This window comes from Periplaneta americana, chromosome 7 (assembly GCF_040183065.1).
Source record: "Periplaneta americana isolate PAMFEO1 chromosome 7, P.americana_PAMFEO1_priV1, whole genome shotgun sequence".
In the NCBI taxonomy this organism is placed as follows: domain Eukaryota; kingdom Metazoa; phylum Arthropoda; class Insecta; order Blattodea; family Blattidae; genus Periplaneta; species Periplaneta americana.
Window position 1 is genome coordinate 7,257,734 of NC_091123.1, and position 16,806 is coordinate 7,274,539.

The 16,806-nt window shown below is 32.8% G+C and overlaps 1 protein-coding gene across 2 annotated transcripts in view; it reads left to right on the forward strand.

Moving 5' to 3' along the window:
- Positions 1 to 15,886, forward strand: part of LOC138702847 (activating signal cointegrator 1 complex subunit 3-like) — a 64,617-nt gene extending 48,731 nt beyond the window's left edge. Inside the window, exons 24-29 of one of the 2 annotated variants that reach the window (XM_069830194.1) lie at positions 2,397 to 2,587; positions 3,887 to 4,064; positions 4,968 to 5,240; positions 6,986 to 7,268; positions 11,011 to 11,151; positions 12,692 to 15,886. In XM_069830194.1, the coding sequence (XP_069686295.1) occupies positions 2,397 to 2,587; positions 3,887 to 4,064; positions 4,968 to 5,240; positions 6,986 to 7,268; positions 11,011 to 11,105 (1,020 nt within the window). In that variant the 3' untranslated portion in view covers positions 11,106 to 11,151; positions 12,692 to 15,886. The remainder of the gene's footprint in view (positions 1 to 2,396; positions 2,588 to 3,886; positions 4,065 to 4,967; positions 5,241 to 6,985; positions 7,269 to 11,010; positions 11,152 to 12,691) is intronic. The other variant, XM_069830195.1, reaches the window with a different exon arrangement.
- The last annotated feature ends 920 nt before the right edge of the window (positions 15,887 to 16,806 follow it).

Here is a 16,806-nt window from a genome sequence, read left to right on the forward strand (position 1 = left end):
GTTTTGATACTTTTTTATGCTCATTAGTTAAAAATGATATTCAGGTCACCAATGGCGTATACAGAATTTTGTCGAGGAGGGGGAGGGGGTCATATTAAAATTGATTACAATTTACATTATCGGTTTTCTTAATTTTGTGCCTGGAGGGTCATTATTAAAATTGATTACAATTTACGTTATCGGTTTTTTTAATTTTGTGCCTGGGGGGGGGGGTCATTATTAAAATTGATTACAATTTACATTATCGGTTTTTTTTAATTTTGTGCCTGGGGGGTCATTATTAAAATTGATTACAATTTACGTTATCGGTTTTTTTAATTTTGTGCCTGGGGGGGGTCATTATTAAAATTGATTACAATTTACGTTATCGGTTTTTTTAATTTTGTGCCTGGGGGGTCATTATTAAATATGATTACAATTTACATTATCGGTTTTTTAAATTTTGTGCCTGGGGAGTCATTATTAAATTTGATTACAATTTACATTATCGGTTTTTTTAATTTTGTGCCTGGGGGAGTCTTTATTAAATTTGATTACAATTTACATTATCGGTTTTTTTAATTTTTTGCCTGGGGGGTCATTATTAAAATTGATTACAATTTACATTATCGGTCTTTTTAATTTTGTGGCTGGGGATCATTATTAAAATTGATTACAATTTACATTATCAGTTTTTTTAATTTTGTACCTGGGGGGGTTATTATTAAAATTGATTACAATTTACATTATCGGTTTTTTTTTAATTTTGTGCCTGAGGGGGGGTCATTATTGAAATTGATTACAATTTACATTATCGGTTTTTTTTTTAATTTTGTGCCTGGGGGGTCATTATTAAAACTGATTACAACTTACATTATCGGTTTTTTTAATTTTGTGCGTGGGGGGGTCATTATTAAAATTGGTTACAATTTACATTATCAGTTTTTTTATTTTGTGCCTGGGGGGATCATTATTAAAATTGATTACAATTTACATGATCGGTTTTTTTTTAATTTTGTGCCTGGGGGGGGGTCATTATTAAAATTGATTACAATTTACATTATCGTTTTTTTTATTTTGTGCCTGGGGGGGTCATTATTAAAATTGATTACAATTTACATTATCGGTTTTTTTTTTATTTTGTGCCTGGGGAGCGTCATTATTAAAATTGATTACAATTTACATTATCGGTTTTGGCTGCAAAAGGGTATCTGTCGGATACAGGGGGGAGAGCCATTAATCCTTCCCATTGAAGGCTTTAAGGAACCAACCTGGACAAATACCCAATGTTCCATCCCTACCTTCCCGTGGTGCACCTGTTAGTAAGCATAATTTTACAAGCTGAACTAAATGGAGGGGCTACTCATCAATTAGCACTGGTCAGCTTGATGAGTTAATGACTGAATTTGGTATAATTTTCCTCTATACTTACTTACTGGCTTTTAAGGAACCCGGAGGTTCATTGCCACCCTCACATAAGCCCGCCATTGGTCCCTATCCTGAGCAAGATTAATCCAGTCCCTACCATCATATCTCACCTCCCTCAAATCCATTTTAATATTATCTTCCCATCTACGTCTCGGCCTTCCCAAAGGTCTTTTCCCCTCTGGCCTCCCAACTAACACTCTATATGCATTTCTGGATTCGCCCATAATTTTCCTCTATTCAATACCTAATTCCCTCTTTACCCTTCCTATCCAGTCCTCTGACTTTCTTCGACCCCGACGGCATTAGAGCGTTCGAGGCCTAGGGGTTCATTTCCCTTTCCTTCCTCCTCTTTCTACTTTTCTGTTCCTAGTGCTGACCTGCTATGGCACTAAAATCGTCCTCCAGTGGCTTAAGGAGGGAAAGCTGATGATCAACAAGATCTCCCAGCTAGGTCCAATGGACCCGTCGACCAACAGCAGGTGTGGTCCTCCAGACATTCTGGGGGTTGTGTGTGAATGAAGTAGCCACCAAAGCGTTAAAATATGGTGTTCACTTAAATCGGCTACAACTTGCCATTTTCACAATATTGGAGTGCAAGAGGTCAAATGACTTTATTGTCAAATGCCTGACATTAGAAAACAACAACAACATTATCGGTTTTTTTTTAATTTTGTGCCTGGGGGATCATTATTAAAATTGATTACAATTTACATTATCGGTTTTTTTTAATTTGTGTATTATTATTATTATTATTATTATTATTATCATCATTGTCATTATCATTATTATTATTATTATTATTATTATTATTATTATTATTATTATTATTATTATTATTAGCATCATTATCATCAGCTGAGTTTTCACAGGGGGGTGAAACTGGTTCCAGGAAGATACAGTTTTCCTTGATCAATAGTGGTAATCATTTTAGAATGGGTAAGTAGTTATATTTTAATGTACTGTACTCATATTCTCCTCTCTGCTTGCAGCAGTCAGGACAGCTGTATCCAACATTTCTGGGTGTGTTGTCTTCATCCAATGAACTGTCCCATTACACGATCAAGCTCTTAAATGTGAAAGTGTGTTCTGATATGACACAGGAGGACATGATGCTAATTGTAGCCCAAGCTCCGGAGTTCAAAGAACTGCAGTTGAGAATTGGTGATGTCGAACTTAATAGGTAATACTGAATTGTACGACAATTTAATTCATTCATGTTTACTTCACTGTTGTTACAAATCGCACACTAGGTGTCTGCTGTTGTTCAGCAGTAAACTTGAGACTTTCGTGTGTGTTGTACTTATTCACAAAGCTTAAAAGATAAATTAATCGAAAAGCAGTGTTGTAAATAAAAAAAAATCACTATCTTTTTAATTTCACATGTTTAACCTTGTTTCTTAGTTGTTCACTCATGCGTAACAAATTGGTTTAACGATACTGGGTAGTTAGAGGGTTTGCTTGAAGCTCTTATAAATTTGAATATTTTAAATCTTTGTATTTTTAATACTGTTAAAGATAATTAAATGAAACTTTACCACAACAGGAAGTAATTTAAGGATCATTTAAGGGGGAAGGTACACCATGGGCCTGCAAGAATTGAATGAAATTCATTTTTTTTATATCTCAGCTACTATAAAAGCTAAATGAACAAAACTTTTCATACTTAATATATATACATTACACTTTATGAAACACTATTCAGAATATTAAAATAGCTGATAATTACCGTAAAAATAATATCAAATTTGCATATTTTTTTAAACTGTAAAGCATTTACATAATATGTAAAATATACAATTAAATATTTACATGATTCTTTTACTGGAATGTTTTAAAAACCTACATCAACAACATAGTCTACAATCTTTTACCTGTTTCTTCAAGAAATATTTTTTTCTTAATCATTACCTTCAATATTAAATTTTCTAAAAATTTTTATTAAGAAAAAAATATTTCCTGAAGGAATAAGTGAAAGATCCTAGACCCCCACATATTTAGATGCATGTTTCTCAGGAACCATTGGCATATCTTAATGAAACTTTTACTGTACATTTTTAAGGATAAATTCTACAATTTGTAGCTAAAATTACAAATCAGTATGACTGTCTTTTTTGTTTTAAAATTGTTTTTTTTTTTTTTTTTTTTTTACAGAAAATGTTTCCTGAGCTAGATCATATATTTAATGGTATTTTAGTGTTGTTCTGATGTCATTACAATCCTAATTAAGCAATATTAACCCCATGTAATAAAAATCGCATCATAATATCACTTTGTTTGAAATTATACTTCAAAATATTGTATCTCTGAAAAGATTTCGTATTAAAAAAAAAAGTAATGTTTATTTTGTGTTATAAATAGCCAATCTTTCACTACATAGTATTTTACAAAAATCTTTCGAATCACCCTGTATTGTGATGTAATAAAATTGTTGTACCTGCAGTGTTTTATGTCATTAATAATATTGTTACTGTTGTAAAAGCATATTGGAAGAACACAGCAGGTGGAAAGTGGACTACAAGCATTCCATTCCATCAGTCATGAAGGTGTTCTTGCTCCTTCAGTCCCATTTCTCAAGATTAAGAAATCAGCTGGCCAACTTTGTGGATTATGGATCTGATGTGAAGAAAGCTGTTGCCACTGCATATAGGATCATGCATGTAAGTACAGTTTAGCCTGTCCGTTTTTATAGATGATTATAAAATTCCAGCGTCCTTTCTAGCCAAAAAGTCTCCTGTTTCATTTACCTTTCCAGGTCCTGCTTCTCTTGAGTGTGATATAAGTAGGGGTGTGATTTCGGTGATTAAAATGGTTTAATTTCGGTGATATTTCGTAAAAAAAAAACCCAAGCTATTTCGCGCAAATTCTGCACTCTGAAAAAAACTTAAATAATAATGAAATAACATTTTTTAAACTTATTATTGAAACAATCCCTTTAACTAACAGAAAATTGTTCTTGATTTCATGAAGGCAATTGTTGCAGGAAAGAGAATTGACCATTGTATGGTCCCTGAAATTATGCGTACATCGTTGCCAGATGTCACATGCGTGTAATCTGAATGAATACATTGAATTGTTCATGTATATTTTATAACGAAAATTTTTACATTTTAGTTGGTATAAAGTCATTTTTCTTGTCTTCCATGAAACCTGTTTTTTTGCTAAAAACATCGTAATTATGAAGTAATTTCTTGGATTTCTACCAATTTCGCGGATGTATTTCACTTTATTTTGAACTTTCGTTAAAGGATTTGCATTTTCCATGTCTAAAATTAAGTTTTTAACACATTTCCCATGTATCATTAATACCAAAAAGTCACACCCCTAGATATAAGGGATCCATCTGTATAAATGTTTAATCACTCCATATGTGGGTATCTTTTTTCAATTGTTTCCATAGCCGGAGTCTTCAAAACTAGTTAATTTGTTTCAGATTTTGTAACATCGTCCATGAGGGCCAAACTATGTTTTATATGAATGGTATTTAATTGGTTATCTTTCATTAATAAATTTTCTTTCCTTTGAGAAATACTTAAACTAAATGCAATGGGGATGATTTTCAGGCAGTCTTCATGATCTGCTGCAGCAAGGGATGGCTGAAGAGTGCCTTACAAGCACATTTGCTGCTGCAGATGTTGACGGTTGGCAGCTGGTATGATGGAGTTGCGCCGTTCCTAACTCTGCCTCATGTTACTGCTCACAACGTGAAGTACCTAATAACTCAGGGACAGAATGTGGTGAAGTCCTTGTCAGAACTTCAGTCTGTGTGCTGCAGGCATCAAGATACTGTAACTGCAGCTCTGCAGGACCACCTGGAGGCTCATGAAATAAGTGAGGTTAGTGAGTTTGCATGGGTTACTGAGTCAGCTGAAAAAAAATTCCAAGCAACTCTTCGTTGATTCTTTCATAATGCAGTGAAAGTTGTTAAAAGCAGACTCGCAAGGGAAGAACATTTTTTTCCGAATCACAAAAATTTCCGCATTATAGGAAACTACTCAAATCTTAAATTGAAGACTGTATTTCCAAAGTGACTTAAATCCACTTTTTAAAAAATTCGAACTAACATAGTTCTCGCATTCTAATAGGTCTCTTTTATCATACTAACATTATCTACATAAAGATTAATTTTTTTTGCTCTACAGAATTATCTGTTAAGATTGCCATTGGTTAAATATTTGCTCCGGCACTGGGGATCAAACCTGGATCCTCGGTTCTAGCACCGAGTGCTCTACCATTGAGCTACGCTGTGGCTCAATCCACAGCACCGGATCGAATTTCTCACCTTTGGTATTTTTTCCATTAATAACAAATGGTAACCATAACAAATAATTCTGTAGGACAAAAAAATTAATCTTTACGTAGATTATTCACCAACAGTGTATATACTGTGGAATGCCCGTGGAGGATTTTAGTCAGTTACAATGGAGGGAAAGGTAACAAAATATGTTATGTTTTTAAAGCTCATTTCCCGTAACCTACATTTTGAAAACCACAAGGGAAAAAATGTAACTCTCTGCATCATAATCCACAGTTAATTCCCGAATTTACCATGAAAATCGTCTGTAGCTTCATTTAGATTGGCAACAGGCCATGATTGTTTGGCCAAACACCTGCATAGAATTGGAATATATCAGTCCCCTAACTGCCCATTGTGCAACTCAAACCAAGAAATGGATTCGGAACACCTCAAAATCTGTGCTTCAGTGGCTGACCATGATAATATCTTCGAAAAATATTGGAGTGCAAGAGGTCAAATGACTTTATTGTCAAATGCCTGGCATTAGAAAACAACAACATTTTTTTCAAAACTTTTTCTGTAATAATTGAAAAACTGTTAAACAGATTTTAATGAAATTTTTTGTGCATGTTAACATATACATAACGTTGTTGAAGAAACAATACCTCATAACTGACATTTTGGCGATTTTCATATTTTTGTTGCATTGGTATTTGTGGCATTGCACACACCAATTTTGTATTTTGTGTAAAAAGAAAAATAAAAATATATTTCCTTTGTTTTATTATAATACTAATTTTGAGTTTCTGTAAGCCAGTTTTTTCCTTTTCCTGTAAAATTCACATTTTGTCAATTACGCGGTATTATTTCTTCAATTCTAGGGAAATGACCAGAATTTTGCTCCTCTATTTGATATTTTGTGAGAAAAAAACATTTTTTATGGCTCATATCCCTAAAAAAAACTCTTAATGCAAATATAAAAATAAATTAAAAGATATTTTTATTCACATAAAATCTGATTGTGGTCAGTTCCTTGTAACTAACTTTTAACTTTAAAATAAAACAAACAGAATTGAAATATCTTCAAAATTAGTGTTTGGTAGGGAAAAACTTAATTTTAGCATAGAGGGTAGCCACCATTTTGAATAATTAAATTGGACCTTTAATTACATTTTAATGAATTGAAAATAGATTCCCCCCAATATTTAAGAAAATCTGTGACTTTAGTTATATAAATAGCAATTTCCTGTGAGTTATATCTATTGCTAAAAAAAATTGAATATCACAGATTTTTCAGTACTTAAAGCTGTACCTAAAACACATGAATGGTTTGTTATGTTACAGATTTTGAATGCTCTGGGAAATCTGCCAACAGTGAGTGTTCATCTGGAAGTGTTCAATGAAGTTACGTGTCGTTACATAAGATTGAAAGGAAGCCCTGTAAGGCTGTTCCCTGGCAAGGAGTACACACTGCTTGTTCGTCTGAGCAAAACTAATGCAAACGATAGAAGGGTGTGTGAAGAATGGACTTGCATCCTGGGGCTGAGTGAGAACTTGCTGGCAGCAAAGACAATAAAGACTGGAGCACTCGTAGCGTACCTGACCTTCACGACACCTCCAGCTGCAGGTAACAAAATGACAGAGTTGTTGTTATACCCAAAAACAGTAAAATTAAATTTACACAATTTGGTGATCTGAAAAAAAACGCATAAGTGGAGAAAAAAAACGTATAATTCAAATTGCTTTTAATAACATCTGAAATAGCATTTGAAAACAATAGGAGGAGAATAAGTTAAGTCAGTTTTAATAAAATTTTCAGCCACCGCCATGGCTCAGTCAGTTAAGACTCTTAAGGTACAGTCACACGTCCCTACTTTTGCAGCGATGCAGTACAAAAAACTGCGCAACTCTCGTACTACGACGTACGAACAACAGTGCAACCCGAAAAGTAGCGGCTGCCGAACCTGCTGCCCGCTACTTTTCCATGCTGCGCGCAGCTTAGAAGTAGCGACGTGTGAACAGGGTTCTCAGGGTTGCAGCCGCAGCATTTTTGATATTGGTTTTGTTGAAACTTCTGCTGCGGTTGCGACCAGTGTTGCCACCCAAATGTGCCAATGATACCTTTATTGTTTGGATGTATTTTAATGTTAGATGTGATGAAAATATCATTTGTAACAGTTATTAAATGCACAACACAGTCTGAGCATATTTGCCGACGATATAATTCACTTTTTAAATTTTCTGTAGCGTAGTTTCAAACAGGAGGGTTGCCAACATTGATTACGTGAATATGCTGTTGGTTATCATTTAAGTATATAGGTATTTTTAAAAGCTTTATAGTAAAAATAATGCCAATTTCTGAATACTAGTTACGACAGAAAGGCAAATAATAGATAAGTAAGCTTTCGCATGAGTTTATTAATAATGTGAACATAACCACAAAATGTATATTGAGAAGTCAACACGGAGATGGAAACCTGCAGCATGACTGCGGCTGCAAAAGTAGCGCCTTGCGTGTGAACAGACTCGCAACCTCCAGTTGCAACTTTTGCAGCACTCAGGTTGTGCAGCACGAAAAGTAGCGTGCAGCACACTACTTTTGGCTTACGTGTGAACACGACACGCAACTTTTGCAGCTGCAGTAAAAAGGTTGCGCAGCAAAAGTAGCGACGTGTGACCGTACCTTTACCTGCTGATCTGAAGTTGTGTTCGGGCACGGGTTCGATCCCCGCTTGGGCCGATTACCTGGTTGGGTCTTTTCCGAGGTAAATGCAAGGTAATCTATTGTGAATCCTCAGCCTCATCTCTCCAAATATCATCTCACTATCACTAATCTCAATGCTAAATAACATAGTAATTGATGCAGCGTTGTTAAATAATCAACTAAAAAATAAGAGACGTTTAGAACTTCATAGTTAAACCATTTTTGAGTCTGTAATACCGTACTCAAATTTATAACACATAATATCAATGGCCCAGTTCAAAAGGGAAATAATCCAAAATTTAGTTTTGAGAAACCTGAATTTTAAAGCTTCATGTTGCTGTGCAAATTCCAATTAACACACCCTAATTTGAAGCTTGTAGTATATATAAAACATCAATAACAGAATTTGAAGTAATTTCAACGATCCTTCCATTTTTCACAGCAACATAAAGGTTTAAAATGCAGGTTTCTCAGAACTGTAAATTTTGTATGTGTGGCAATTTGTATGTATTTATTCACACTGCAGTGGGTATATACCCGGTGGCAGTGGTAACTAATTACACTCAATAATGACAATAATAAACTTATTAATTAAAAATACAATTAATAATAATACTAATAATACTAACAATAATTAATAATAATAATAATAATAATAACAACAACAACAACAGGGAATATACTAAATTGAGTTGTTTCCCTTTTGAATTGGGCCGTCAGTATGAATTCTTGAAGAATGTATGATTATTTGTGAGAAATCTTAGCTGTTTAGAACCAAAACCAGCTGATATATTACATTTCAAACGCTTATCCAGTTTTATCTACAGTAATCTCACTAGAGGTTTTGATTTATCTAGAGAAAATAAAAACTCGACTGTGATTTAATTGACTGTTGTACGACTAGAAGAAAGTATATAAAGATTAGAAGAAATAAAGTACTCTAATACAATAAAATATTAATTAACTTACTAAGATACTAAACTGTCTTGAAAATGTATTATTGTACCATCTCATCATTACAAATATTCCGCTAGATGGCAGTAGTGTGTTATAATGAGCTGTTCTCTTGTTACCAGTTGTGTCAACTATACAATTTTCATTGAACTCTATGGACGATTACTAGTCAAGAAGACTTTGTTGATTCAGTTTCATTTTTATTACAACAGTTGCATTTCACTTCAGTTATCAATATATTATATTAAACAATCTCTGATATGAAACTGCTGACTTTCTTGCCAAAAAAAGGATCCAATTTAATTCAGAATACAAATACAAGCCTACCTTTTACATTCATGAAAAGACTAATTAAAAATAAATATAAAGTCAAGCAAAACCAAGCACTATGTACCAAAGCCAAAGATAAAAAAATGGAGCATTTTAATAAAAAAAACAGAAATTATTCCAGAAGTCCCACGTAAATCTGCAGTAGCAAAATTCAGACTGCTTACAGAACACGATTATTCGGCCAAACACTTGAATAAAATAGGAATTTACACAAATCCAAATTGCCCTCTATGCAACAAAGAAGAAGAAATGACTGAAGATCATCTCATAACCTGTGAAGTTCTACCTGATGGATCCACCACAGATAAATATTGGAGAGCAAGAACGCTAATGGCTTCGTTGCCAAAGCCTGGCATTAGATAACAACAACATCTCTGATACGTGACTATCCATAATCTCATACAGCAGAAGCTATAACATAACCTAAATAATATAAACAAGATAGATGATAGAAAAGTTTTAATTAAGGGTGATAAAATAAACATGAATAATTTTAAAAGGTACAATTGAAGGGCTTGGGGCAACTCGAGTGTGCCTCTAGCTCGTCAATTAGTCAAAGTACAATGTTGGCAAACAAAGAAACAAATGCTAGGGAGGTGATAAAAATTGTAGGATAGCAGTCATGATTGATTGAAACACATTGTTCCGTACTGTTTTATTGATCAAAAGTAGTATGATGTAGTAAAAGTGGGCAGTCAAGAATTTCTTCTAAATTAACATGTTGAAGTGTTGCTAAATTTTCAAAGTATTAGATTCTCTGCAAAGTATATTCCAAAGTTAGTTTTTGAGAAAAATACAATTAGATTCAGAATTTATGTTCTGAAATTTATTATAGGCCAAACTGTGGATGATAGGACAGACCTTCAAAATATGAACATATCTTGCTAAATGTCTGGTAACCATAATACCAAGTATATTAATCAAAGTTCGTTACTTATGCCCATTGTATACAGGGTGGAAGAGAACCTAGTACATTAATTCACAGAGATAATAGATCCAGTCAATGTGAACAAGTTTTGTCAGATAAGTTTTTGACATGTCAATTAGTTTTGAGAATATGAAATGTAACTCCAATTATCCACTTCGCAAGACTTGCAAGAGGAAAATGTAAACAAAAACGTCTCATCAGATACATTTCGATCGAATTACTGCAGATGAAAACAAAGTAATATAGAGGTCATTTTCAAGCAGTTTATGTTTGAAATGCTTCAGATGGTCTGTTCAAACCATGTTGTATTGGAAGTCACCCAGTCTAAAATGATGTTGGAACTTATGTCGTCTCTTACCTCCCTCACTCACTAATTTATATCATTGTTCTCATGTCTTAAAACTTACAACTTTGTGTAATATGTTATTTAACATGCTCTCTCTACTTTTGCAGGAGATGTGGTTTACACACTTTATGTGATGCCAAAAAATTATGTAGGCTTGAACCAGCAATTCAACATACATGCCACCATTCTTCAGAAATATTAAAAACAAAAGACTGGTGCATAAGAAGAAGAGAGATCTGGTTGTAGAGGTAAGGTTTATTATCAGAGAGGGCAGGAAGACTAGTTATACAGTGTGTTCCAATGTATTGCGTACACTTTCTATTACTGTATATTTTAACAAGTACAGTCAACAAATGTTAAACCATTCTTGTGTTACTTGCCTTGAAGTTATGAATGTTCAAAATGATCACCACTACCACCAATGTCTTGCTGTCCTGTGCTGACTCAGTCTGTTAGTAGTTTGTAATAATTTGCTGATACTTGTTGCGTCAAATGCTGTTTTGTTAATGAATATTCATAAGATCTTGGATTTGAGGTTATATCGTTAGTTTACAAGCAAAACAAAAATAAAAACTTCTGAGAAAAAAGGCATAGGTCTATATAATGTACATAATATATGAGTATAAACTTAGAATAATTGGAAAATGAAATACACATAAACAGAAACAACTTACTAAAAATAATATTTTGAGAATTCAGTTTTTTCAGAACAGAAATGTCTTTTTATAAGAAGTAATATTTTTACTTAATAATATATAATATAGGTACCACACTTCACCCAGTATTCTATCACCGTCTTCATTTTTATGTGTTATATTGACACTCAAAATGTGTCTACCTTTTATTGGGACACACTATAATTAACAATTTGTTTGGAGTAGTTAAGGGGGACCCTACCGAGCTTTTAGGCCTAAAATGATACTGAAACGAAAACTGAGGTTTTGCCATAAGAATATGATACCCCAACCCTTGCATCACACGGGAATTTGTTTATTTTTCGAACGTTGTCATTTTTAAAGGAACTATAGCGGCATTTAAATGACATGTGCGTTGTCCTAATGTTTTGTTCATTGAAGTTACAGTGGTTTTTTCTCAGACTTACATTTTATTACAATGCATAGTTCCAAGACCTTCAGTTTTGCACCATTCTCCTTGAAACTTTACATACATATACACATGTTGTGTATAAACTGTATTATGGATATAAAAAAATGCATCCTCTTTTAAAAAATATTTTGTGTTAAAGTTTGAAAAACCGGAAAATATTAATTAAAAAAGTATCCCATAATATGTATTTTTTTCTATATTAGAAGTTTCTAAAAAGAGAAGCCGTAGTACACCTTATTTATGTAATTTCATATTGTATTTTAGAAAAGTTTTAAAGTCTTAACTAAAAAATTAGGACTTTTTCAAAATTATTCAAATTTATTTTTTAATTACAATAAACCCCAAACTGTGTATCCAAATCACTTCAAATTTAGTGGATATCTCTTTTAACCATTCTAATTAATACTAAAAATATGGTGAAAATTAGTAAAAAAATAAGAAAAGCCTTTTCAACTCAGTAAGGTTCTCCCTTAAATCCATCTACTGAAGTGAATTCAGACCGATCAAAATACCCCTCATTTCTCGTGAAAAACAACAACTAAAAAGACTACAGTGGACTATAGTGGACTTTATATTGTCAGCAAAAAGCTAGATACATTAAGAAGATTGATTGATATTCATCAAGACACAATTGAAAGAAATTATCTTCAAAATTTTGATGCTTATTTTTCTTTCATCCAGGGCACAGTGAGCTGGTCTGTTACAGGATTTCTTCACGTGTAACAATTATCTGTGATAAAATAGAACTGAATGTTTCAACTGCCAAGAGAGTTCGTACATTACTACACTTTGTCTCCATATATAACATGAAAAATACTAAGTGGATGTTTTTTTTTATTGTATGTCTGTATGTACGTTTCAGTATATTTGTTTCAAACACTGGAATGAGATGAGTAAACTTTAAAAACGTTGTTAACCAAAATATATTGTACTTATCATTGCAAGTAAAAATTATGTATGTCTATTTAAATAGTACTCAAAGTGATGCAGCTGGATGTAGTACTGTGACTGGCATTCAGATGGTAACAGTATGAGGAGTGAAAGGGTGCTCAACTGTCTACCAATGAGGAGGAAACCTAGTACAAGAATGTGCCAAGTGTTACGTTATCTACTGGAGTGAAAGAATGACTAGAGGTCGGATTATAGGTACTAAAATATACAAGCCATGCACCACTCCTTTTACAACTTTTCTAACTATAATTCAGAAAAGACCAAATTATATTTCAGATTACTGAAATGAATTTCAGAAAAGGTAATTCAGAAACCAACCTAATTCGAAACATATTATTATTTTTTCGCTCTGCCATTTATAATTATACAGTCATATACACAAAACAGTTAGTTGTCATGACTACAAACAAATGAGTTTTTCAGAATTTCTATTACACAACCTGAATAATTAATTTCAATAAAATTATATTACTGATGTTTACTGAATTACAATTTACTTTTTCTGATATAGGCCTGCAATTTAAGAGTGTGATCCCAAAACTCGCTCAGTCCATTTATGATTTATACATTTAATATATGATTTTGTTTAAGACCTCTGTCATTATATTTTAAGCTTGTTTTCTTCCAAAACAACGCCAATCCTTGTCTAAAAGTTTGTGTTATTGTGCATGTCACTTGAAAACTCGTTAGTCTGTAGACCAATGAATAAAAAACCTGTCCATTCCTTTCATAAAAATAAACTTAACGCGTTTTGGGATCACACTTTTCAATTATAATTCAGAAAGTCTTAGATGTAATTCAGAAAGCATCAACCTAATTCGAAATATATTTTAATTTTTTCACACTGCCATATACAGTCACATAACAAAACAGTTGTCATGACTACCGAACAAGTGATCTTTTCAGAATTTCAATTGCACAATCTGACATACAGGCCTAATGTTTTTTATATTCTCCATCTAGAGCAGTGCTTTTCAACATTTTGCATACTAAAGTCCTAATTTAAAATCCTGGCACACTTGTGTAATCTAAACCAGTGGTACCTAATCAGGGGGAATTTTTTTTTTTTTTTTTTTTTTTTTTTTTTTTTTTCATAAAAACAAATTGAATGTGATTTTTTCTTTTTTAAGTTCATACGATACTTTAAATTCACTGATCTGGCAACCCTAGAACATCAGTCATTCTCTTCTCTGCTGCTTTCTCACAATCATACACTGTTTACTGGATTTGTGCTGCATTCAGTTTATTATTGTAAATTCGTTTTTTTTTCTAATAATATTGGGAAAACCTGTAGGAGAATGAGTGTGTTTTTACCAATTTTTAAAGGTGTTTCCATGTTTAAATTCAAAATTTTTCTTCACGATTTGTATGTTTAAATACCGACTTTTTTTTACTATTTCCATATTTTTAAACAACGACTTTTTCCATGAATTACACAGTAATTTTATTTACAGACTTTACCATTTTACGGTATCCCTATTCACAAGTATGACATTTGAATTTAACCACCAAACAAACTGAAATGTCGCTTTTCAGTATTTGTGTTTTAATGAGCGACAGATGGAAACATGTCTCTTCGCTTAAAGGTGCAGCTATTATTTCTATGGAAACAAACTTCGGCATAGCCCAGTGGTTAGAGCACTTGGTACATAGAACCAAGAACCCAGGTTCGATCCCTGCTACCGGAGCGAATTTTTCTCCTGTAATAACTAATTTAAAATCAATTTTAAATCTTTATTGATGTATCAAAAATATGTATAATATTTGAGTATTTTATTTAAAGTAATTTGGTTTCTGTTGTTTAATTATACTAAACTATTTTTTATATAAATTGAAGTAAATTTTCAGGTTTTAATTAGTCTTTTTGTTTTTATTGAAGGAAAGAATGCCAGTATAGGCAAAAATAAACTTTTTGATGTCATAAATTTGTGTATTTGTTCTTTGTCAGATGAAGTGCAATTGGATATTAGATCTGTTTAATTAACTTTAGTCTTTAACGGTATTCATTTCATTAAACATACAAATTGTTGATTTTTCATATGAAATGATTTCAGTAGTAGCAATTGTATCGCATACAATAATTTCCTTCCCATTCTTGATACAAAGAAATGAGCCATTCTTCCATGTGATTCATATATCCAGAGATATTGTTACTATAATGCAAATTTTTTTTATTTTTGTATCCAGAATTAAGATTTTTATTGTGATCAAACTAATTAACTAATTTCAGTGTACTTTTGGATATTTATTAATTATACTATGGCATATTTACATGCAATATTTCATGTAGATTCTTTGATATTTCCAGGGAAAAAAAAATAAAAAGCATACATGTTGAAAATGTATGAAACTCGTCTCTGGATCCCTTTAAATATTCTCTTATGTCAGAAATATGTTCGTTTTCAAGATGTTAAAATGTTTTTACGCTCACCTGTGGAATTTTTTTTTTTACATACGAGGTTACTATTAACACAATTGATGTGTGAAATGTCCATGTATATTTTATAATGAAGAAAATTTTCACTTTTTATTTGGAAGATATAGTCATTTTTCGTGGGAATTCTCCAGAAACTTCATATCAATTTCGCAAATATATTCCACTTAATTGTGGACTTTCATTAAGGGATTTGCATTTTCCATGCCTAAAATTAAGTTTTTAACACATTTCGCATATATCATTAATACGAAAAAATCACATCCCTAGTAACTGGTGAAGAGTGTGTACTTTTTTTTTCTACATGTGCCAATGTATTTAGGTATATTCTGAGCCATTTGTGATCAGAACATAATCAGTATTATAATTTTACAGGTATATTGTATGAACTTAGTTGAATTTAAACAGCTGTTTATTTTAATTAACAGTTATGTTTATTTGAATTCAATCATCATGAGATTGTAATTTTATAATAAATATTTGTAATATAATTTTGTATTTGTATGGCTCTGCTACAATCCTATTTCCTTGTAACTTCTGTTCCACCCAATCCCCTCCCTCCCCAAAGAAACGTTTCTCTCTCTCTTGCTCTCTCTTTCTCCTCCTTCCTCTCTCCTCGAGGTGTGTCTAATAGATTTACAAAATGTAAAGAAACACTTTTCCTGAATGAGAGGGCGTTAGGCAAAATTTACTGGCTATTTTCTCTGCTATAAACATTCAATTCTGGTAGTAGTAATTTTTTTCTAACATCCTGTCATTGTACAGACCCAGAAACAAAATTTGGGCCACCTGAGTTTTCCAAGTTTCAATTATAACATACAATGCATGCTCAGTAAGCACTGAAAATGACAGAATTTAACATTCTTACTGTACTGCTAATGGCTTCATTGCCAGATGCAAGGCACTAGACAACAACATTCTTACTGTAAGAACACTATGAACCACAGCCATATGCTAACATTATTAGTAGTTAGGCCATGAATCAATGTGACCACACTCAATGACCCCACCTCTCTTCACTACTGGCGAAAGGGTGCCGAATTTGAGTATAAAATTAGACATGCCATGCTGCTTCTCTCAGTAATATCTCGGCATCAAGAACAGCTACAGACCTGTGCTATAGTCTGCGTCACCGTTTTTGGCATGTGAAATAAGTAATGGGAATGTTAAGTGCGAGTGTTTTACATTTGCCGCAGTCAGTCTGACAACTATTTGGCAAATGGCTGATGTGACGTGTATAGGAAGTGGTACCATTTTCAGCTGTAGTAGCAACATGCTCACAAACTGGGCACTATATATCTAGGACACACGCCAGAAACGGTGACTGTACCACTAATATGATTTATAATCACAAGTTCTGCAGTACTGAAGTGATAATTCGCACTTTGAGTGAACTGTAGTGAAAAATTTG